The sequence below is a fragment of the Trachemys scripta genome, chromosome 4 (assembly GCF_013100865.1).
Source record: "Trachemys scripta elegans isolate TJP31775 chromosome 4, CAS_Tse_1.0, whole genome shotgun sequence".
Classification (NCBI taxonomy): Eukaryota; Metazoa; Chordata; order Testudines; family Emydidae; genus Trachemys; species Trachemys scripta.
This window is the reverse complement of record NC_048301.1, coordinates 39,543,252-39,568,467: the sequence shown is the minus strand read 5'-3', so window position 1 is coordinate 39,568,467 and position 25,216 is coordinate 39,543,252. Positions and strand designations below refer to the sequence as shown.

At 44.3% G+C, this 25,216-nt stretch overlaps 1 protein-coding gene across 15 annotated transcripts in view; it reads left to right on the top strand.

Annotated features, from left to right (window-relative positions):
* Positions 1–25,216, top strand: part of NRXN3 (neurexin 3) — a 1,378,693-nt gene that overhangs the window by 339,318 nt on the left and 1,014,159 nt on the right. For all 15 annotated transcript variants that reach the window (XM_034768377.1, XM_034768393.1, XM_034768389.1 and 12 more), the window contains exons 6-7: positions 8,959–9,260; positions 16,592–16,753. In XM_034768377.1, the coding sequence (XP_034624268.1) occupies positions 8,959–9,260; positions 16,592–16,753 (464 nt within the window). The remainder of the gene's footprint in view (positions 1–8,958; positions 9,261–16,591; positions 16,754–25,216) is intronic.

The window sequence follows — 25,216 nt, the reverse complement described above, 5'->3', positions numbered from 1 at the left end:
CGGTCCCTGGCCCTGCACAGTGCTGCCGGACTGGGCTGCAAGGGAGCTGCCGGCTCAGAATGCAGGGCGGATCCGGCTCCTCTACAGCTGCTCCAGAGTCCAGCCCGGGACTTCCCTGCAGCCCTCCCAGCCGCTCACTCTGCTCTGCCGGGGGGAAATCCCGGACATTGTGAGTGATTTACAAATTCCCCCCGACGCTATTTTTAGCACAAAAAGGAGGACATGTCCGGGTAAATCCGGACGAATGGTAACCCTAATCTTCATAAAACAGATAGGGACAAGTGGGCTTTTAACAGACAGTGACACCTAGCTTTGCAGGGTAGTGTGTACAGCAGCTGACAAAGAAGGGCAAGGAATGACTAACATTAAGCAATAGGAATTCTTTGGGTGGAACATAATGGCTCCTCCGCATTTATTGGTTATCAAAGAGGCTTTTCTTGGTGACATCAGAGCTGCAGCATGCATGCAAAACCAAGTTTAGCACAGAATAGACACTGACTGGTGGATGAGTCTCACCATTAATGTTGGATCCTAGACTGACAGGTGCTCAGAGCAGAATAAGACATTACAAAAGCATTTCACTGAGTCCCACTGGGGCCAGTTAAATTATAAAAATAATTGTCATAAATAACAGGTTGTAAATTAGCATCAATTTCGGAGTCTCCTGGTGCATTTTTGTCTAAATTCTTTATGGAAAGTCCATGGGGCAAGGTCTGTGCCTTCCTTTGTGTTGTACAGCATAGAGTACACTGCTACAAATAAAGACTTACCATTCCCAGTTCCTATTAATGTCACATGACTATGTGCCCATGCAGTAGGGTAATATTGTGATGCCTGGAATGAATTTAGGGCCCTTCCCACTGTAAATCATGACACTATGGTTAGAATGTGCTTCCCCTTCAAAATGGTGCAGAGAATAAATTGCCTTTTGAGCTCTGTTTGTGAGGCACAGGGCAGACGGGTATGAATCTTGACCATCCTGTAAATTTTAGGATGGGATCCCTAATGGGATCTTAGTTTGGGATCATTCATACTCAAATTCTACTCTCAATTTGGAATCAGGATCCAAGATCCACACATGAACTAAAAACAAATAAAAAAATAAAAATAAAATTCACATGCCCATGCCTGTTTGAACTAGTTTCAGAGCAGAAAATACCAGATGAATGACTCTGTGCATAGACATGCATCTGACGAAGTGGGCATTCACCCACGAAAGCTTATGCTCCAATACATCTGTTAGTCTTAAAGGTGCCATGGGAGCCTCTGTTGCTTTTTACAGATCCAGACTAACATGGCTACCCCTCTGATTCTGTGCATAGAGTATGGATTGAAGGCTTCATATATCAAAACCATCTGTACAAATAGGGAGTGTAAATGAAACATCTTCCTCGATTTTCTCTGCCCCATTTTGATGGATCTGCAGTTGATGCCTTAAATTGCTGTTCAGATTTTTAATATACCCTTCTCCTTATCCCTTGCACTGATGGCCAGCAGCATTCTGTCTAAGTGACCAGGAGACTGGAAGTGAGACCTATTAATATGCCTTATGTTGAGCTAACAATCACCCCACCTTCCCAGAAAAAGGCCATTAAATGTGTATTCAACGCTTCACAAATCTCTGGCTGTGGGGAAATGACTTAGTCATAACGATTGCATTTGACTCCTGACCTCAGACGCTAGCTATTTGATCAGAATTACCTGCAGGTATATAGAGCGTGTGTCTGACTTGATTGTAACACATTTCCTTCCTTCAGATCAGAAGTGACTAGGCAGAGAAATTACCATAGTAGAGAATGTTAAGCTCTTGGCTCTGACTACTTCAGCAGTGCAATCAATGTCAGTCCTCTATGGCTGGGGTGGCTGTCTATTAACATAAACATGGATGTTCCTTGGTTCTGTGTAAATGTAGGTGTGTGACCTACTCTCAGGTCTGGTCTATACTACCCGCCTGAATCGGTGGGTAGAAATCGACCTCTCGGGGATCGATTTATCGCGTCCCGTCGGGACGCGACAATCGATCCCCAAATCGGCGCTCTAACTCCACCAGCGGAGGTGGTAGTAAGCGCCGCCGACAAAAAGCGGCAGAAGTCGATTTTGCCGCCGTCCTCACAACGGGGTAAGTCGGCTGCAATACGTCGAATTCAGCTACGCTATTCACGTAGCTGAATTTGCGTATCTTAAATCGACTCCCCGCTGTAGTGTAGATGTACCCTTAGACATGCTTATGTACACACACAAATGCTCTCACAAGCACAAATAGATATTAATTGCTACCTTCCTTGGCACTCCCAGAGAGAGCTCAGATTTGTAGGGGTCCATCCTGTGAGCCCCTCTTGCAAGGTTATTAAAGGGTCTAGGTTGTATTTCAGACCTCACACTGCAGTGCTATCGCTTGATGACACTGTGGGGCCATTCATAACATGATGTTGCTGCTTCATGACCTGAGGACACAAACATCACCACATGATTATTTCTCAAGGGTAGTTGTCACAGGAAATAATTTTTTCTCCTTCGAGTGCTGGTCCATATCTGTGTTCCGCTCTGAGGTATACATGAAGTCCATGCGTCTGAGACCGGAGAATTCTTGCAAATAGTGTCCGTCAGACCGCACCTTGGCCCCTACTCTCCTCATGCTTGGCACTGAGGGTATAAGTGGGTAGGAGGTGGAGCGCTGACCAATGTCTCTCCAGTTCGTTCTTACCGCCACATGACCTGAGATGGTGTTTGGAGCTTTTCCTTTCTCTTTTTCCTGTAAATATTCAAAGTTGTATATTATTCTTAGTTTTTGGTTGTTAGTGTTTTGATAGCTACAGATAGTCAGTGAGAGAATCTCCATCCCGGTGAACCCTCCTGGCCTTCTGGTGCGGGACTTAGATTATACGCAGAATACCGGGCTTCAAAAACTGTCTTCTGTCCCTGCTCCATTTGGGTCAGTGACAACAAGCAACACTGCCTCAGAGAAACTCATATCTCCACTCAGTGTAGTATCTGCCATTCTTTTTCCCACAGAACATGGCAGGCGTGAGAACTTTGGCTTTGGAAGCTCCTAATGGAGCGTGCAATGAGGCCCAAGTCACAACCAGCTGGGGAGAGCTCCCTGTACGTTGATCAGAGTCAGCAAGGAGTTCATCTCCTAGTACTATGCCTGACCCTGGAGTGGAGAGGGGCAGAGAGAAGGACCCTTTGATTGGGCGTCCTCATGAGAGTAAAAGGCACGCTCACAGACACAAAAACAGATCCTCTCCTAGACTTTCTAAGAGGAGGGAGACTTCATGCCCAAGCCATAAAGGTTTAGGCCATCCAAAGCCACATGAGCAAGTTCAAAAGACTCATAGAGCAAAACTCCTTCGGTAACAGCATCTGCATGGATCTCGACGCTGATTGTGGTGCCACCTAAAATGAAGCATCAGGATCTGAAGGACTAGGAACCTTCAGTACCATAGAAAATCACATTCACTGTCAGTACCATCTTGGCCCCATAAAGAACCACTGTCTACACCTACTTCAATGGTACAGCTGAAAAGATACAACCTTCAAAGGTGCTGGTGACGTATACCAGTTCGGATGATATCTTCGTCCTCCTGGACCCACAATTTTCCTTGTTATCGAGACTGATCCTCACCAGGGAAAGAGATAAATGCCTGTGGGAATATAAGACTCTGGAAAAAAGTCCATCCTTTGTCCTGACTATTAGCTACAATTTCCTCTCAAGGGAACTGTCAGCACTGCTGATGGACCTGGATCCAACCTTTTCATCTTTGGAAGAGTCAGATATTCCTGTGGAACCAGATTCACTTCCACCCAGGGAATTCAGCCCAGACAGGGGATCGAGAATCTCCTGGAACCAGCCTTGGGCACACAGAGAGGGGATAACAACAGACAAGTGGGTGTTGGATATCATCCATTCCAGCTATGCCGTCAAGTTTCTCTGTCCACCTTCTTCAAAAACCCCTTCCCCTCTTACGAGAGAATCCTCCTTCAGGAGGTATAGTCTCTTCTCCAGTGGGGAACAATACACCAGGTACCCCCCAACATCGTGGAAAAGGCTCCTGTTCAAAATATTTCCTTGCCCTGAGAAGAAAGGAGACTGAAGATACATTCTCAGCCTGTGTCAGTATTTTTATTCACATGTTGCAATTTTGTATGGTTACATAGGCATCAATAATAAAATTCCTAGAAAAAGAGACATGGTTCACAGCTCTTAATATGAAAGACTTCCACATTCATGTGGATATTCACCCCCTCACAAATGATTCCTCAGATTTGTGGTGGACTCCCAACACTATTAATACAGGGTGCTCCCATTTTGGGTTAGTTATAGCTCCCAGAGTCTTCAGAGAGATGTTCTTAGCTCAGACAAACCTGCTCCACCATCTTTCTGTACTTGGACTACTGGCTTCTGACTGGCAGGTTTTACCTCGAAGCCTTAACGTCAGCTTCATCGTTGCTTCACCTTTTAGCATCCCTGGAATCTGTATAAATGTGGAGAAGCCTACCCTGACTGCAACACGGTCCATAAATTTATAGGAACGACACCGGATTAAATCAGGGTGAGGGCCTACCTCCCGACCGACAGATTTCACACCATGGAAACTCTGATAGATGTAATTACACACAACTCTCATTAGTGAGTTTGGCTATTCCTTACTCTTCTGGGGCATATGACGCCATGTACTTACGTGATGCCATTCACAAGACCCCATCTCCTTTACCTGCAAGCTTGGCTCCGAACAGTATATGCACTGAGCAAGCACAGCATGAATACCATAGTGACAATTCCCTCTGAGGTAAAGACCTCTCTGGCATGGTAGAGAGATCCTTGTTGTGTGTGCATGGGAGTTCTCTTTCACACCTGACAAGACAATAATTACAGACATCTCTCCCGGATAGGTTGGAAAGCCTACATGGATGATTACATAGCACAAAACACTTGGACTCCTCGCGAAGAGAGAATACAAATCAATCTTCTGTAACTGAGAGCAGTAGGAGAAGCTTGCAAAGCATCCCTACCATTCATACAATCCCAGCATGTCCTGATAATGTCAAACAACATAATTGGCATTTTTATAGAATAAAGCAGGGAGGGGCACTCTCTGTTCCCTCCCATCCTGGTAGTTACCCCAGTTTTATGGAAGAGTCAACTAGACAGGGCACAAGTCATCTTCATTGTCCCCAGATGGCCCAACAGTTCTGGTTTCCAAACCTCCTACCAGTGTTATCCCATCCATCTATTAGCATTTGGACCTTTCTGGATCTCTTGATCCAGAAAAATGGCAGGGTCAGGCATCCCAACCCCAATGTTCTTCATCTCATGGCTTGGTATTTGGATGGGTGTCAAGCCTAGAATGTTCCTGCTCTAAGGCTGTGCAAATCAGTCTTAAAAATAACAGAAAAGTCTCCACCAGAAAATGTCACCTAGCCAAGTGGAAACATTTCTCTGTCTGGGCCCAGCAAAAACATCTCTCTCCAGATACGGTGGAAATATGTTGGACTGTCGTCTTACCGTTAAGATAAGGCAAGCTTTGAACTGCTAGCTATGTATTCCATGTCTCACCTGTCAATGAAAGTCACCTTCCTCACAGCTGTCACCTCGGCCTGAAGGGTATGTGAACTTAGGGCCTTAGTGAATGATCCAATGTACACAATAAGGATAAAGTCTCACTATGATTACACTCGAAATTAATTCCTAAGATAGTTTTGGAATTTCACATGAACCAGTCCATTCACTTACCTGTGTTTTTCCTGAAGCTTTGGGCCTCAGGTGAGGAGCGAAGACTTCATTCCTTCAGTGTGCGACGAGCATTGGCATTCTCCCATCAGAGAATGAAACAGATCAGGAAGTCACCTAGATTATGTGTTGTCGTAGCAAAATGAGTATGAAGACAAGCTGTATCTCTAGGGGCACATCTACACTGCAGTAAAAGACCTGGGGCACCAAGTCTCAGAGCCTGGGTCAGATGACTTGGGCTCGTGGGGATCAGGCTGCTGATTGTAGTGTAGATGTTGAGGTTTGGGCTGGAGCCCAGGCTCTGAAACCCTGGGTCTCAGTGCCCAGGCTCCAGCCTGAGCCCAAACGTCTACACTAAAATTGGTAGCCCCACAGCCCAAGCCCTGTCAGCCTGAGTCAGCTGACCTGGGCCAGCTGTGGCTGTGCTGTGGGTCTTACATTGCAGTTGAGTCATACCCTAAGCGGCTCTCTAGCTGTATTCTACTCTATTATCAGTTCACACAGCTTTCTCCCCCACATGGGGTAAAGGCTCACACCACAAGGGCACAAGCATCCTGAGTAACATCGCTTCCAGAGGTACCACTGCTTGACATTTGCGGGGCAGCTACGTGGAGCTCCATCCACACATTGGTGAGGCTTTACACCTTGGTCCAGGATTCCGCCACTGATGCATCCCTTGGGACAGCAGTTCTGCAAGCAGCTATACCACCTTTCACTATCCGCCTCTCTAAATACTGCTCATCAGACACCCACAGTGGAACACAAATAGTGACCAGCACTTGAAGAAAGGGAAATTAGTTACCTTATTGTAACTGGAATTCTTCAAGATGTGTGGTCCCTATCTGTATTTCACTACTTGCCCTCCCTCTCCTCTGCTTTGGACCATGACAGGATTTGCGGTAGAGAAAAGAAGGGGAGAGACAGTCTGCCCCATCCTTATACTTCTGGTGGGAAGCATGAGGAGATCAGGGGTGTAGCCGTGGAACCACAGACACTGCTTGTAGGAATTCTCCAGTCTCCTGTGCATGGAGTGCATGCGCACCCCACAGTGGAATACAGATAAGAACCACACATCTAGAAGAACTCCAATTACAATACATTAAGTAACTTCCCTTTCCCTCAGTCTCTTATTAAGGGGTTCTGGTGAATCTTTGCTTGGACTAAGTGAGACAAAATGAAGCAGAGAAGTGCTACTAATGTGTCAGTGTGGCAATAGGATGGGCTCCTACCTAATGCAAGAGAAATGAGAGTGACTGCAGTTTGATTGTACCAGCCAGTAATTTCACATTCAGCCTTCCATTTGTGGGTGGGATTCAACAAGATGCCCTTGTACTGATAACGTGAGGCGCCATGGAATGTGGATCAGTCTCCTGAATACCCTGTTTACAATGTGCTACTCACTCTCAGCCATTTTGCAAGCTTCACAACCCACATTTTGTATTGCCCCCCCTACACTTGAGTCAAGTTGTATGGCTGACTGTCCAGTCACATCTGAGCACGTTGTGCTGCACAGGAACATCACTGGATTTGGCTGCTTTACTGATGGATGAAAACCAGCAAGAAATCTTTCAATAAAATTGATTCTTAGTTATTAGTCAATGAAAAAACCCTAATGGCTAAAGAACAGTTTGTCAAAAGCAGTTAATTATCCATGTGAAACCACCTAATACAAGCTCACTTCAGCTTTTATATTTTTAAAAAAAAAAGCACAAAACTTCCTCCATATTCAACTCTGCTAGTTGATTAAAAGAAGAAGAAAAAGACATTTCTGAGGCACTGCAGGAGACAGGGAATTGGTGGTGTGAAAAAGGCATCCAAGTTGCATGTTGGATTTATATGTTGGCATGTCCTCTAGGGTTGCTATCCATCCAGATTTTACCCGGACAGTCCAGTTTTTGGCTTCTGTGTTCAGGTGCCATTTACAGTTGCCGGGTGCCTGGTTTTCAACTGGAAAGTCTGGTTGAAAAGGGGACCTGGCAGTGTCCGGTCAGATGTACTGGCTGGACACCAAAGTCCAATCACCGTGGGGTGAGGGGACACTCTGGGTCACTAACCTGCTCCAGCTGGGGCTGCCTCCTACATGCAGGCAGGCTCCTTGTCCATATGCAGCAGCTCCCGTCCAAGTCCCGGAGCAGAGGGAGCCCTGGGGTGGGAGAAGAAGGTGGAAACAATCCAGTGAGTGATGGGGGGAGGAGGGGAGAAGAGTGAGTGATGTGGATGGGGCCTTTGGGAAAGAGGTGGAGCAGGGGTAGGGCCTTGGGAGGAAGAGACAGAGCAGGGGGCAGGGCCTTGGGGGTCTGGTTACCAGCAATTAGAAATGCGAGAACCCTAGTTTCCTCTCTGCCGTTCAAATGTTGCCTCCAGTCAACAGAGGAAATGAGTTTGCTGGTCATGCCCTAGTGTACTGTACACACAGGAGATTTTGTTTTTTTGCAAGGAAAGAGAGACTTTGTTGTGTGCTGCCAACAATCCTCCATGCTTTATTTTTGCTCTGCAAAGGGACATCTGCCTATTAAGGATTCTCTAAGTAGTGTCGTCCAGCAGGCAAAGGTCTGTGCTAAGTACTACAGTTAGAAGTACCTAGAAGGGTTTACCGCTACCCTGTCCATTTCAGATGGGTGTCACTGTTCTGACCTGGATTTCCCTCTCGGTCAAAGGAGAGAACCTGAGGCAGTGACTCATTTCCTCCCTTCAGTATGTCCCTGGAACAAAGGGACAAATCAACCAAAATTAGATTTGATACCATCTCAGATATACTCCCAACAGTAGTTCAGGCAGGTGTATGACATGGCATTACCAGTATGGTATTTGTCAGTGGCACATTGTTCATTCCTTTTGGAATCTTTTTGGGCAGGTGGTGGTGTGATGGTTACATTGGAGGTCATTCCCTCATGCTTCTGATAAAAATGTAAATTCATTTGTAGCACAGTTGTAAGTCTTAACACTTACCTTCTTCTGGCCATTATTGTGTTACCTTCGAATGTCTTCCATGGAATCAGTGCTGTCTGCAATGGAAGTGGAGCTAATATATTGATTTTAACAGGGATTGAGGATCCTACTATTGAGTCTGTTGGTAACCACACTACAACAGAGACAACACAGTCCACAGGAACAACAGAAGAACACTAAGAAAGCCATGAGATTTTTGAGTACTTTAATAATGATTTTAATTCTGTTCTTAGCAAGGAAAATACTAACCAGCTGTCTCTCTGTTTCTTCTTTTTCAGCGAGAGATGAAAATGTGGCCACCTTCCGTGGTTCAGAGTACCTTTGCTACGACCTGTCCCAGAACCCCATCCAGAGCAGCAGCGACGAGATCACCCTTTCCTTCAAGACATGGCAACGTAACGGGCTCATCCTCCACACGGGCAAGTCAGCTGATTACGTCAACCTGGCTCTGAAAGACGGTGCAGTCTCCTTGGTCATTAACCTGGGGTCCGGGGCCTTCGAAGCCATTGTGGAGCCTGTCAATGGCAAATTCAATGACAACGCTTGGCATGACGTTAAAGTGACACGCAACCTGCGGCAGGTAATGGTGAAGGAGTGAGAACGCCAGGAAGGCTTCTCTCTAGTGTTATCTGGGCAGACGTGGGGGCAGGTGATAGAGAAATAGGGATGCTCGGTGAAGTACATCAAAGTGTTTTTACCCTCCCAGATGTCTCTCAGTTATCCAATAGACATGAAATACCAGTAGTCAATGGAATGGTAGCCCTGTTGTGATATCTCCATTTCCACTTATTAATTTTTGTCTACTTTTTCCCCAGTTTGATTTAATAATAAAACTTGTGATTTGACTTTACTTTCATCTCCCTTTTCCTTTTCCTTTTCTCTTTTTTTCTTTCTTTTTTTTATTATGTCCTTAATTACATTTCAATCTTATCAGTAATATTCTTGTTGCATTTAAATACTGTGGGAACAGAGTGGTTTTTTCCGCAGCTGACTCTTTAGTCCCCCACGCTTCGTCTTCTTTATGTTTTGTTAATTGATTTAACCATTGCCATAATGTCATAATTCTAATTCTTAAAGTCCTTGTTTCTTCCTTTACTTTTTTCTTTTCTTTTTGTGTGTGCATCTGTGTGTGTGTGTGTGGGGGGGTTATTTTAACTTTGTAGCTTGGAAGTTAATTGGCTGGAATCTTTCCGAATCTCCTTGTTTCTCTGTTCTTTTTTATTTTTTTCTGTTCTGTGATCTATTTTATTGCTTGTGTCTCTGCTGATGAGACTCTTCTGTTGGCTGTGAGGACTGGAAAAATGGAAGGACCAAAAAAGAAAATAAAGACAAAAACCACAAACAAGCCGCTTTGGAATGGCTTTATCTGATTCTTGTCACTGTAACTTTACAACTCTACCTGTCACTTTTCTAAGCGGACAGCTCTATCAGGTGATGTCTTCGCTAGTCAGCTAGCCTTAAAATATTGAAAGCTCACTCATGAAATATAAATATGTGTATAAATAGATAAGATAAAATTAAATAACATTGCTCTGAAAGCTGGTGAATAGATCAAGTCACTTAGGCCCATCCACTACATGACAAATGAGGTTTACATTATGGATATAAACTGTTTAGTGTCTTATTGACTGGTAAACACTGTGTAAACAGCTTGCAAACTGAGATTTTAAATCAGTTTACGTAAACAATGTGATTTGTCCATTTGCTTGTTAATGTGAATGTTTACACAAATCCTCATGGTATTATTCCAGTTTACATAACTTTACTGGCTGAGAAAGCAGCCTTTCTGGAACATTTACACTAGCGAGGATAACAGTGTATATGGGATAACAATCCTCTTGCTTCAGGTCATAAACCAGCAAGAGCCTGACATCAGGAAGAATCTTCACCCATACTTGCCCATTATGGGGATTTTACACCTTCTTTTGAAATATCCACTGTTGGAAACAGACTAGAGAGAGTTGTCTAATACATTATGGCAATTGCCATGTTTCTACAGTATCCGAGATGCCGTGTTTTTACATATTCAACATGTCTGTGTGTAAACTGGAGGATTATATTCAATCAGGCCAAATTCTGTTCTAAATTACATGCGACAGCAGGGTTATCACTGAAGTCAAAATTTGTCTAGTTCTACTACTTCACACAAAGATATAAATTTAATTTCTTATGCAGTGGATGGGCCTTAACGATCCTGTTTCATTAAAATATTCCCATCGGTCCAGTAGAGGGAGATACAGCAACTGTCTGAGGGCTGTCAGTCTGGAACGGTCTGAATATATCACTTTATTTATTGGTTCCATTTTATTTATTTGTAGATGTTTTCAGAATGGATGCTCTCTGAATATTTTTTTCTGGTTTATAGGCCATTTTAGCTAATGGTACTTTTTATTTTTCTGGGAAATCAGTTTTCAACGTCAAAGAGCACCCAGAGCAAAATGCATCTGTGCTGCTTGCCAGAGCTGCTTTAGATCTTGAGGAAGTGGTGATAGGGAGGATTGGCAGTTGGGATTATAAATGGGACTCTCTCTTTTTAAAAAAATCCCTTTCTAGCTGATATCTTTTATTTTCTGAGTACAGAGATGAATACAAATAACACTAGGTCTTTTTGGCATGGGTTAGAGCAGCAGCATGTTCTCGCCACTAAAAGAAAATAGGTGAGGCAGCACCTGGCATTTTACATTATACTCTATACATCCTGTTTTGTCTGTTCACAACATTATTGTTTGGTCCTGAATTCTGAGAGGATACTGCTTGATTGCCTAGTAGCTGGGATGTTATAGCTGGGCTGTTTGATTCTTTTTCAAACAATCAAGGAGACCAAACTCTTAAAAAAAAAAAAAACCAAAAACAAAGCAGAGGTGATTAGAGGCCTGGTCATGCAAGGTACTGAGTGCTCTTAATTTCTATTGACTTCACTGGGAATTGAGGACTCCTAGAATCTGTCTAGACTGCAGAATAAAAACAATTCAACAATGGAATGATTTCAAATGAATTAATATCTGCCATGAGGGATAGAGAGGTATTATCACATTCAAGGTGCAGGGGCCAGAATTGGTTATGGCCGCTATACATCTTCATCATACCATGGTCTTGTGCCATAATAAAACAGAGGAGGAGTGCCTTGTGGTAAAAGCATTGGGGTAGGACTTAGGGGATCTGAGTTGTATTCCTGCTTTTGCCACTGATTTCCTGGGCATGTCACTTGCTTTCTCTTTCCTTCAATGTCCCCATCTGTAAAAGACAGCAATAATAGTACTTACCCATCACATAGGTGGGTTGTGAGTCTTAATTCACTGATGTGTATGAAGTGATTTAAGATCTTCTGATGGAAGGTGATATAAAGGACGTAGTGTATATTTTTACATGCAATATATCATCTGCTCCCCATCACCTCCAGAGTATATATGTGCATAGAATAATGGTATAATATAGTTTTTTAGTATAGAGAAGGCAGGTGGAAGAGCCTTTGCTGGTTCTGAACCATGCCCATATTTACAGCCCTGCTAGTGAAAAGGGACACAAAAGAGTTCTTCTGGGCACTTAGATTTTATAAGAAACTCCATTGCCTCCTCATTTTTCACTGAAAATATTTACATTGGGGGGGGAAATACATTTGCCAAAAAGCATTTAAAGTTATTTTTTTAAAATGAGATTTAGGAAAATCTAATAATATAATCCACATCTTAAATTTATGCCATTTTTAACATAATTTTTTGACCATGTTCCTGGGAATTAGATCAGAATTTCCCATATATGTGGAAGGCTTTGCCCAATACTTTTGATTGGTCAATACGTGTTTTGTAGCTAAGCTATGACAGTATCAAGTCCTTTGTTTTCTTAGCTCAAGCGACTAACACAGTAGAAAGCAACAGAGGGTCCTGTGGCACCTTTAAGACTAACAGAAGTATTGGGAGCATAAGCTTTCATGCGTAAGAACCTCACTTCTTCAGATGCAAGACACTTCACTTGCATCTGAAGAAGTGAGGTTCTTACCCCCAAAAGCTTATGCTCCCAATACTTCTGTTAGTCTTAAAGGTGCCACAGGACCCTCTGTTGCTTTTTACAGATTCAGACTAACCAGGCTACCCCTCTGATACTTAACACAGTAGTTAATCTCTTCAGAGAGAGAGAGAGACTGTGAACTCAGAATTTCCCTTGAGCTAATGTCAATGTAAATTTTTTTATTTATCTGCTTTCTATTATAGTTAACACAGATCTCTGTTTTTTTGTCTTTTGGGAAATGTGTAGCAGGGACAGGATTGTAGCTATCTTTCACCAGCACTTTCAGAACATGGGGGGAAGTGTGCTCTAGAGGGCAGAACAGGAGACTGGGAGTGAGAATTTCTGGGTTTTATCTGCACCTCTGCCACTGAGTCACTGTGTGACCTTGGGCAAGTCTCATTCCCTGTCTCTGCCTCAGTTTCCTCATCTGTAAAATGGAGCCAATAATACTGCTCTGTCACACAGGTTGATATGACACTTCTTTGATGAAGGTTTCAAAGTAGTTTGAGATCCTTGGAGAGAAGGCACTAAGTGCAAAGTATTATTATCATTCATTCTCTAAGGGTACGTCTACACTACCCGCCAGATCGGGTAGCGATCAATCTATCGGGGATCGATTTATCGCGTTTAGTGTAGATGCGATAAATCGATCCCCAATCGCTCTCCCGTCGACTGCTGAACTCCAGCTCGGCGAGAGGCGGAAGCAAAGTCGACAGGGGAGCGGCGGCCGTCGATCCCGCGCCGCGAGGACGCGAAGTAAGTGATTCTAAGTCGATCTAAGATACATAGACTTCAGCTACATTATTCTCGTAGCTGAAGTTGCGTATCTTAGATCGATCCCTGCCCCCCCCCCCAGTGTAGAGCAGGCCTTAGGACAAATAAAATGGAATTGGGACATAATGACATTGTGTTGCAATTCTACACAATTTCCTCCAAGCAAATCAGCCTCCTAAATCAATCCAATCAATCTCAAAAATGTCGTGGAAGTCAGTAGCAGGAGGCAGGACAGCTCCCATTGTGTGCATTTTTGGATCTGTTTTTGCCTGTTTGGATCAGAATGGAGCACTAGATCCTGGGCCATGAAGTCTCCACTGGCTGCACCTGCTCATTAACAACTAAGAGATTCCATCACAGGGGCCTTGGGTTCCTCAGTTGTAAACATGTGTACAGATAACCTACTTGGCTTCCACATGACTCTAGAGGAAATTTAAAAACAACCCCAAGGTTCCGTTAAACCAACCTGGTTTTACTGATAACTGTGTGATCTGGTTCCCCTTAGCTTTATTCCATTACCAGCACTTAGTTGGGTAGTGGAGGCCAAGCCTGCAGCCTGAGACTTTTGTAGGATGGGGCCATCTAGTAATGGAGACGTAGTCTTAGAGACAACAAGAGACATGCTAAATACTGTCAACCTTTTTCCCCTGCCACCTCAAATGTCTGACACAGGCAATTTCTTCATCGGTAAAGTGGGTTTAACTCCTGCACCCCAGGTGACACAGGTGAGCTACAGGTGGACATTGGCAATACAACCACATGTGTTTTGTATGTCTTTCCTGAGAGTCATGAATTCACCTGTTCTAAAGAAACCTGCAAATAAAGGGACTGGAAGGAGAACCCCAGGGCTTTGGGCTCATCCTCAGCCAACAACTTCCAGGCAAGGGAGATTGTTCCTTGCTTAGGATAATTCCGCAATACTTGAGGATAGCAGAGCTTAGAGGAGAGGCAGGGAAAGAGGGATTGGGGTGGCTGGGAGGAAATACTTTGCTGGGGGTCTCTCTTGAAGAGAGTGGGTGGTGTGTGTATCTGTGACGGGAAGGGATAGTTGGTGGGGAATACACCCTGTTGAGCTTTTGAAAAGTAAGTATTGCACAATTTTAATCCAGTTCTGGATGAGTGGTACTAAAATATATATGGGTTGGAGGCAGGGAGAGTAGGAGTTCCCTTCCTCTTTACAGTCTAGAAGGCATGGTTTCCCGTAGAGTCCTGGTCATATTGTCCTCTCTCTCACTCTGTGTGTGTCAGGCGCCCCACGCCTTTTTTTGAAAGACTAACACTAGATCATTCATGCAATGTGTCATTTTTACTAACCAACTAATGTACTAACACCCTAACGACTCATCTTTGCTTTTAGTTATTTTAATTAACAATCGTTCTGTTCACGATTTTTTAATTTCCTTTCTTCCCCCTTTTCCGCAAAGCACTCAGGCATTGGACACGCTATGGTAAACAAACTACATTGTCTGGTAGATATCATTCTTATTGTCTCTTTTTTTGGGTTTGCCGTGTGTTACCCGCCTTTTCCTCCCTTTACTCCCCTTTTTCCCCCCCTCACCTTTATATTTACTTCCTCTTTTGATTTTCTTTTTATTTCACTGTGAACACCTTTTTTTTTCCTCTTTTTTTTTTTAATATTTTCTTTAAGAAAAAAACAAAACAACAAAAACAAACACAACTGTTCTGGAAATGGGGTTTGGTAATTTCTTTCATTGGTTTCTTCACTTCCCTTTTTGTTTTTCACTCTGAAGGGTTTTTTTCTCTCTTTTGCTTTTTAGTTTAGCTTTCTTTCTCTCTTTTTCGTTTGTTTGTTTTTTTGTTTTGCCTTTGACTTTCCGAAGGTTTTTAGCTCAGAACCATTGCAGGGCCTCTAGTTTGTGTGGTGAAGGCTCTCTTTTTCTCTCATCCTTTTGTTGTGGCAACGGCTGTTGTAGGCAAATTGGCCAGCTGTCCTCTTTCTTCCCACTTCTCCCCATCTCTCTCTCTCTCTCTCTTTCTTTGACTTTCCACCTGCCATGGCCGAAAGGAGCTCAGCCGGTTGTTTGTTTCACTACACATTCTGCATGGCATGTCCACGCCTGGTGACTGTCCCTCTCCTATTGGCCTCTATCTTTTTTCCTCCATATCCCCTTCTAACCACTAACAACCTTTAAACAAAATTCACATCACTTTCACTTCCTCCTTTCCCTCCTCCCCCTCCGTTCCCCCCTTCACCCTCCATGTGTTTTGGGGTTTGGGATTTTTTGGGTCTTTTTTGTTTTGTTTATGATTATCTTGTTTTCTGTTTGGTTTTTCATTTTTGATGATTGCATGCAAGTGTGAAATAGATTTTCTTTCTCTTTTTCTCTTTCTCTCTTTATTTACGGGCTCTAGATCTTACTGGCATGGGCCTGTCAAAGTGCGGTGTGTGCACGCTTTGCATTTTCTCTCTTTCTCTTCTCTGCTCCTCTCACACTTGCTGGTGTGTGGTTGATTTTATTTTATTCGTTTTTGTTAATTTCTTCCTTTCATATTATGATTATGTTGGTTATGATTCAGCCAGCGCTTTTAAATTTAATTTGTTCCTTTCTTTGATTTTGCGGTGGTGGGTGGCGGGCGTGTGTCTCCTTAGGTCCATGGCATGCACATCCATAATGTATTGAAAGTGAGATCCTTTCCCTCCATCCCTCCCCGAATGCATGATTGTCAGTGTGCCGTGAGCAAATAACAAATAAAATAAAAAAACAAAAATATCAACTTTGACTTCAGTAGTGTTTTTTTACTAACAACTGTAACTAACAATAATCATTAATATAAATACTAATTAATCATAAAATCAGCTAAGACGAACAATCTCTTCTGAGGACAGTTCCATTTTCTAGCCTGATTTAGTGGAGAGCCTCTTGACGGATGGAACGCCTGCTTGGCTTGGGAGCACTAAGGTAACAAAACAGGGTTGAATAGAAGCTGGAGTGCTTCTGTCGTGGGCAAAGCAGACCAGAAAATGGAACTTGGCTGCTCTAAAAAAACCAAACCTCACCAAAACCTTAATAAAAGTGATATAAAACATAGGGGAGGTGACTTGCCCTTCTCAGAACTGGAAGGTCATTGCTGGGAATTTTTTTTTTTTTGTCCGTTATATCCCTTGAACAGGTGACAATATCTGTGGATGGAATCCTCACTACCACGGGCTACACACAAGAGGATTACACCATGCTGGGTTCAGATGACTTCTTCTATGTAGGAGGGAGCCCAAGTACAGCAGATTTACCTGGGTCACCGGTCAGCAACAACTTCATGGGCTGCCTCAAAGAGGTAATTTTCTTCTTTGACAACTGCTTTTTGGTTTTTGTTCCCCCAAAATGTTCTGTTTCCTGCCCTTCGTTACACCCTGAATGTCTCTCACAGGTTCTGAATCGTACCCTGACATTGCAATAGCCCTGTGATCGCACACACAGACAAACATAGCTGTCAACCAGACACACAGCATTAGTGACAGAATCCTGGGTTCTAAAAAAACAGGCCTCTGTTGCTTGAGCTACAAAAAGATTTCCAATAGCTATCTGTGTCAGTAAGGCAGTTATTTTCTGTAGGTTGTCAGCCATTTGAGAGCAGTGGTAAACATATGTGGACATTGGGATAATATCGAGAAAAATAAGGAAAATGACCTTCCATTGCTAACTAGCATTTTCTGTGGTGGAAAAAGAAAATCACAGTCATCAGAAAATTCAGTGTCCTTGTTAAGTGACTACTCTTTTTTTTTTTTTGTTACTACTCCTTGTCCTACTCCTCTGTAAAGTCTAAAGCGACAGTAATAAGAAATACAACGTTACAGGTCAAATAGGATGACTGGTGCTTATGTCACTCTAGACATATGTTGATCATTAAAAAGTCAGCATTTGCCAACAGTCTTCTACACAGAAGGATCTGAACATGTACAGTTATTTCTCTATGCTTGGAATAGGAATTGCTTGGAATAGGAATTGCTGCAGTTATTCCAGCACCCTGTAGTAACTGTTGGTTTATGTTGATTTTTTAATGGAAACCATTGCAAAAGGCCTTCCTGCCGATGGTTTCTTGACCCCGTGTATCAATGTGCATGTCACTTTGTTGAAGGCTGTCTGCTAAAAGACATAGATTTTGAACCAACTGCCCTTGACAACTTCTTAGAATGTTCATAATAAGGCTTGCCGGTAACTAGAGTCCCTGTGCTACTGTGCAATGTGAAGTGTTGTGGATGGGTTTCTTGTATGCTTGTTGTATGTCTGGTTTTATTTTCAGCCAGAGGTGCCTTTGAGCCCTCTGTCTTTGGGCATTACAGGTATCAGTAGAGGGCTCAAGGGAGAGGCAGTGGTGGGTTTTCTTGCAGAAATCTTGGAACTGGCCATGTTAGGTCACATGCTCGTCTGTAATTGCCTAACAACTCTGCCATCTCACAAACGGGCCACGTGCAGTGTCAGACAGGCTATTCTCAAGAAGTTTTATGTTGTCTTAAGTGTGTTGGGCTCTTGACCTGAATGGTGCCTCCTCAAGGTGTTGGAACTGCTGTCTGCCTTAATCTTCTCAGTCAGCTGAAGAAGATGTGCATTGGTTGTTGGAAACAGGGATCTGGTCTGGATTGAATCTTATACAGAAAATAAAAATGCCCCTGCTGCATGAGAATGTAACCTGTCTGTGGCAGGCACCACATCTTTGTCTTTACTAGGAAGAGCCTAGGGCCCGATTTTCATAGGTACTGAGCACCATACCTCCAACTGAAGTCAATGGGAGTTACCATTGCTTAACACCTCTGAACATCAGGATTGTAACTTACTTGTGGGTGCTGTAAAGATAACAGTAATTAACAGCAGAAGAGTTCATTTTTGAATTTTCATTCTGGCAGAGAAATTAATGACAAGAAAATCCCCAGCAATTTTATTAGTATGTATATAGTTATTTGTGTTCTGGTAGTACACACAATGTACTGTCCATACACACACATGAAGACAGCACCTGTCTCGTTAAGAAGATGAGCAACCTAAGGGAGCTGGAAAAGAAAAAGAAAATAGACAATTAGTATAGAAATGTTTGTAACTCCCACTCTACTAGGTAGGGTGACCATATTTTCCAAAGGGAAAACAGGACACCATGCGGGGCTAGCCTGAGCCATTCAACCGAGTCCTGCCCGCCTGAGCAGGGGCTGGCCCGAGCCCTGCCCCTCTTTCCCCCTGCACACAAGGCTGACCCGAGCTGCTGGCCCAAGCCCTGCTTCTCCCCTGTGCAGGGCTCTCGTCCAAGCCCAGCCTGCTCCACACATGGGGCTGGTGTCGCTCCTCGCCTGAGCCCTGCTGCCCCTCCCCCCCGGAGGGCTGGTGTTGCTGCTCACCTCCCTCACCCCCCACATGTTCCTTTAGGGGTGCGCACCCCACATTTTGGGTTGGCAAGGGTGAACGGGACAAATGTCCACTTTTGCCAAAAAACTCAGGACGGCTGGGACAAGGCTTAAAAAAGGGACTGTCCTGGACAAAATGGGACGACGTATGGTCACCCTACTACTAGGCAGTGATAGCAGATATGTATGAGCAGCCTGGACTTACAGGTTGGGTTGGTTTTGACTTATAGTCTGTTTAGTGGCAACTTGGTCTAGTTGTGAACACAGTAATGCCTCTAGCACTCCTGAAGATGTCACCCTAACTCTAAGGGCATTTCAATATCTACTATGTTCTAAGAACAGGAATCAGCCAGAATACGAACAATAAGAATTTCTACAGCAGGGCGTTAGCGGGAACAAATTATTTGGGAACACATGAGAAAAGGGAGTCCTCTATAAAATAAGCAGCTTTACCAATTAACACCTCTCACATTCCCAGCCAGCGATGTGCCATTGGTCTTACTAGGACATACACACACAACTGACAGTTCTGAAAGTTGTAAGCAGTGTTGTTGTAGCCATGTTGGTCCTAGGGTATTAGAGAGACAACCTAGGTGAAGTAATACCTTTTACTGGACCAACTTCTGTTGGTGAGAGAGACAAGCTTTCGAGTTACGCAGAGCTCTGCAGGTCTGGGAAAGATATTCCAAGCGTCACAGCTAAATACAAGATGGAATAGGGTAGGCAACCTATGGCACGCGTGCTGAAGGTGGCACGCGAGCTGATTTTCAGTGGCACTCACAAAAAATGCCCAGATCCTGGACACCGGTCTGGGGGGCTCTGCATTTTAATTTAATTTTAAATGAAGTTTCTCAAACATTTTAAAAACCATATTTACTCTACATACAACAATAGTTTAGTTATATATTACACTGCTCTACAGCCAAAATGCTTCTGAAATAAATGTAGTCAAACTTTACTAATTCTGGGTCACTGAAAACGAAAATGATACTTAAAATTGTTGATTGGCTCTAGTTTTCAAGATATGCTATTGGGTCAGTATATACGACCCTTGACTTGGGAATGGCGGAGGATAAGTGAGTTATAAAGGGAAGGGATCTCAATTTAAACCAGAAATGACTAAAATACATCTTTGACTGGATCTAGGAATAAATCTATGACTGGGTTTGGACAGTACTTGCTTTTTAGGCAAAACAATGAATGATGCAATCTGAAGCTGGTATTGTGCCATACATGATATGAATTGCATCATGTTATTCCTAGAAGTCATGGATGATGCAATCATAACAAAGCTTACATCACTCTGCTGAACAAATTGCCCTATATCAGTTCTAGAAATCATACAGTATCGTGCTCTCTTATTTGTCAGTGTTTGATTTTGCAAAGGGACACATTTCTGTTTAGCCAAAGTGAGCAGAGATGCCTCGTACTTGTGTGAACAGTGCAGATAACTTCTGCTATGTTTGTGGTGAAGTGACTTTTGCATCACAAAAGCACAGTCTAACCACTATGGTTAAGAAAGCCTATCATCTTTATTTTGGCTGCAAAATTGGAGATCAGGACAAGAGGTGGGCCCCACACATATGTTGCAACACTTGTGCAACAAATCTTCGCCAGTGGTTGAACAGGAAAAGGAAATCTATGCCTTTTGCAGTGCCAATGATTTGGAGGGAGCCAACAGATCATACCAGCAATTGTTACTTCTGCACGGTGCCTCCAGTTGGGAAAGGTGTGTCAACGAAGAAAAAGTGGACTGTGCATTATCCAAACATTCCATCAGCTATACGCCCAGTACCCCACAGAGAAGGACTGCCGATTCCTGATGCACTTGAGTCAGACGAGGAAGAGGATGAAACTTCTGGTCCTGAACCATCAATGCCACAGGACCCACATTTTCTCCCATCCTCCTCCTCTGAACCACACCTCATAACACAAAGTGAACTGAATGACCTTTTCAGGGATTTGGAACTACCCAAGAATAAGGAAGAGCTGTTGGGCTCCAGACTACAGCAGTGGAATCTCCTGGCAGATGATGTTAGGATTTCCCTGTTCCGTGACTGTCAAAAGGATCTTGTTCCATTCTTCTTCATGGAAGGTGATCTTGTAGCCTGCAACAACATCGATGGTGTGATGGCAGCCCTCAACATCCTTCACGATCCAGATGAGTGGAGACTGTTCATTGATTCATCGAAGACGAGTCTTAAAGCTGTTTTACTGCATAATGGCAATGTTTTGCCATCAATTCCAATTGGTCATGCAGTCCATATGAAGGAAACCTATGACAACATGAAACAACTTTTGAGGTGCATAAACTATGACCAACATCAGTGGCAGCTTTGTGGACATCTGAAGGTTGTTGCTCTCTTGCTTGGTCTGCAGACTGGATACACAAAGTACTGCTGTTTTCTCTGCAAATGGAATAGTCGTGCAAGAGATTCCCACTACATCCAGAAAGATTGGCCACTCCGACAGTCATTGGAGCCTGGGAGGAAAAGTGTTCAGCATCCACCACTTGTTGAATCAAGGAAGATTTTGTTACCACCCTTACACATCAAGCAGCTTTCAAGTACCTCTGTGGAAAATTTCCAAGGTTAAGTGAAGCTAAGATAAAGGAAGGTGTCTTTGTTGGTCCTCAGATTCATGAACTTCTTCGAGATGATGCATTTGACCGTGCACTGCGTGGCAAGGAAAAGATGGCATGGAAAGCCTTCCAGTTAGTGGCAATAAATTTTCTCGGAAACAACAAGGCAGACACTACAGGTTGTTGGTGGAAAACCTCCTCAAGGCATCCAAAAGCCTTGGTTGCAACATGTCACTAAAGATACATTTTTTGCACTCTCATCTAGATTTTTTTCCACCGAACTGCAGAGCAGTGAGCGACGAGCACGGCGAGCGATTTCACCAGGACATTGCAACAATGGAGAAACGCTATCAGGGCAAATGGAGCCCATCAATGCTTGTAGACTATTGCTGGACAGTGACAAGAGATGCTCCATTTAATGAATACAAGAGACAAGCCAAGAAGCGCCGAGTAGATACTGAATAGGACTAAACTATGTACATAATAGTTTTTTGCCTTTTGTTTCATAATAAATTTTATGTATATAACTCTTTTGCTGATTTTTAAAGTGTTACGTAAACAGGACAGGTGAAATATTATCATGTAAAGCAACCATAAACACATGAAAAGACCTAGGTTTACAATTTATGATTAAAACTCTACTATCTACACAATATAAATAGACATAAAATGTAAAAACTTAAATATCTTAGAAACAATAGCCAATCAGTTGTTTTAATTGTCATATTTGAATTCAGCACATCAAAATACATAATAAATAGCACATTTTATCTCTGAAGCAGACGACTTCTCAAAAATTGTAGACCAGTGTTATAGACTTATAGAAAGAGACCTTCTAAAACGTTAAAATGTATTACTGGCACGTGAAACCTTAAATTAGAGTGAATAAATGAAGACTCGGTACACCACTTCTGAAAGGTTGCTGACCCCTGGAATAGATAGTTTAGCATAGTTAGCACATATTCTAAGGGACCATTCAGTGTGAAGTGGAGAGGTATTAATATAGCTTTGAAACTTTACTATGCAGCAGAAAAATGCTAACCCTAACTCACCACCCTTTCCCCATTTCCCCTGCCCCACCCCGCACCCCTTGCCCTGGCCAACCATTGACATTCATCATTGTACAGGAAACAGGATGGTGGCCATGTGGGGCGCTCAGCACACATACAAGGGGAAGGAAACTGGCACTAGGTTCCAGGAGGCAGTGTGCAGCTGCAGAGGCAAGGAGCTGGATCAGCCACCCTCCCGCACCTAGCAGAAGAAGTGGCTCTGTCCCTCACCCTCTGCTCCTCCCAGACCCAGCTTGCAGGGAGAGGGGCTGAGTGAGCTGGAAATGTGCGGGGGGGGGGGGGAGGAGGAAAGGGGGACGTGCAGCATGGGAATTATATTGCACCCCTACCGTGCCCCCCTGGCAGGCTGAGTAGAGCAAGCCCTGGGCAGCTCTGGGCTCACAGAAATCAGGGGTGGGGCACTGGCAAATGACCCCGCATGAGTCCCCACTCCTTGCCTCTGTTTGGGGGGGCAATGCTCTGCCTACTTACCCAAACTATGCCCATGTATGCAGTAGACTGGTCAATTTGTAACTCTGGTGTTTGTAACTATGCTAAGAAATCTGTTCACCTTGTATTTAGCTGTGACACTTGGAGTACCTTTTCCAGACCTGAAGAAGAGGTCTGTGTAGCTCAAAAGCTTGTCTCTCTCACCAACAGGAGTTGGTCCAGTGAAAGATATTACCTCACCCACCATGCCTCTCTACAGTTCTGAATGTTCTACTTTTCTACAGATCCAGTGCTGGTAGATAGGTCTGACAGTAAATTGCAGTTAATGGATAAAGAGCAGTCTTAAATAATTGTGGGACTCCAGACCAAATGACACAGCAAGCTGAGTGCATCCTAGAAACACACAGTCTAACACAGACAGCCTATCTGACGTTCAGGCTTTCTGAGCTCTGCATAAAGCAAAATCCAGTTCCTGAGCTTTCCTTCCAGAGGCACCAACTTTCTAATGTGCTAGGGGGTGCTTGACCCCCCGGCTGTACCCCAGGTCCCATCCCCACTCTACCCCTTCCCCCAAGCCACCCCACTCTGCCTCTTCCTGCCCCCGCTCCATCCCTGCCCCACCTCTTCCCACCCATTCTGCCCCCTCTCCCAAGGGTGCCCCACCCTCGCTCCTCCCCCCCAGGACCTCCTGCACGCTGCGAAACAGCTGATCAACGGTGGGTGGCAGGCACTGGGGGGGGGAGGAGTTGATGCGGGGGGACTGCCAGTGGGTGCTCAGCACCCACCATTTTTTCCCAGTGGGTGCTCAGCACCCATGGAGTCGGCGCCGATGTGATTCTCTGAATCTAAGTAACTAAATAACATTGGGTACCACCAAAGTGCCGATGCAGGGGAGTTTGAGTGTTAAGGAACAGGGACATGCTGGTCAGGTCGCAGCAGGCAGTCCACTTCACCTCCCCACAGGAGTTGGAAAGGTGCTCTTTGTTTGAGGAGTGGATGGTTCTCTTGCAATATACCAGGCAATGCTTCCATGGACTGGAAAAGTGGATCAAAGTCAAGCACAATTTGGCAGCAGGTACGCTGAAGCTGTGGGACCGGCGGACATCCCGCAGGCATGCCGCCGAATCTGCGGGACTGGGGACTTCCTGCAGGCGCGCCGCCAAAGGCAGCCTGACAGCCGTGCTCGGGGCGTCAAAAAAGCTAGAGCCACCCCTGGCAGAGAAGAAAGAACTCTTCTTGCTCTGTCCCCTCCCCCGCACTGCTGAAAGGGAGTAGCAACAGGCTACAAAAAAGCAAATGTTTCCCCATTCAGAGAACACTATGGCTGGGGCAGAGTGCTCCTTTCTCTGGATAAGCACCTACAATGCAATACCTCTCTGAGGAGCAAGATATTCCCAGAGATGCGGGGGGCTACACCGCGATAGTTAGTGAATAGTAAACACCACCCAGCCCCAGCACCCCTCAGCCCAGCCAGGCTTCATGCTAATCCCTTGTAGGTGTTGTAGCAGAGGTCTGCCTCCCGCTCTCCCTGTGCCCTCCCATGGGCACCCTATTGAGAGGCTGAATCTCCCAAGGAAACAAGACAACTTAAATGGGAAGTGGGGGTGAGGCACTCTGCACATGCTCTTAAACTCTAGGGCCTCAGCTAGCTTGCTTCTGCCATAAACTGTATTTGTGGTTAGAGCATCTCATCCCCACTTCTGGTCAGATAGCAAATCAGGGAGACCATACGCTGTGTGGGGGTAGAGTGCCTCACTCTCCCTGCCTGTGGCTGGGAAGGGCTTTCACATGGAGCGGTGACTGGTTGTGAGATGGGGGAAGTGCCAGCAATGTGGGCAGAATTAGCAGGGCTGGACCTGAATATGGCTTCTGTGACCCCAGCCCTGGGATGGGTTGGAAACAGAGAGAGTCTCTGCCGAGGAAGCCAGGCTGGGATGTCCATGATTAGTGGAATTAACATGGCTTTTTCCTTGATTTGGTTGAGACAGAGCATTTCCCATACTCACCATAGTGTCTATGCTCCTCACACCCCCTCCTCTAATGGCTGCGCCGGCTCTGATTGGAGGAGTCCCATCAGGTTGTCAGCAATATCTTTTAAATCATAAACCTAAGTGCTGAACTTAAGTTTTTATTTTTCTATTCAGTTTCACTAGAACTTAAAGACACCCAAATGTCTACTAAACTATTGTTACTGACTTCTATAGCCTAGCTATCACTGTAGTGGAGCAACTGATACTGGAATGAGGGAGCAGGAGTGCAAAAGAAAAACTAGTACTTAAATTGAAAATAAAAGCAAATATGCAAACAAAGTGTGCATATGCATCAAA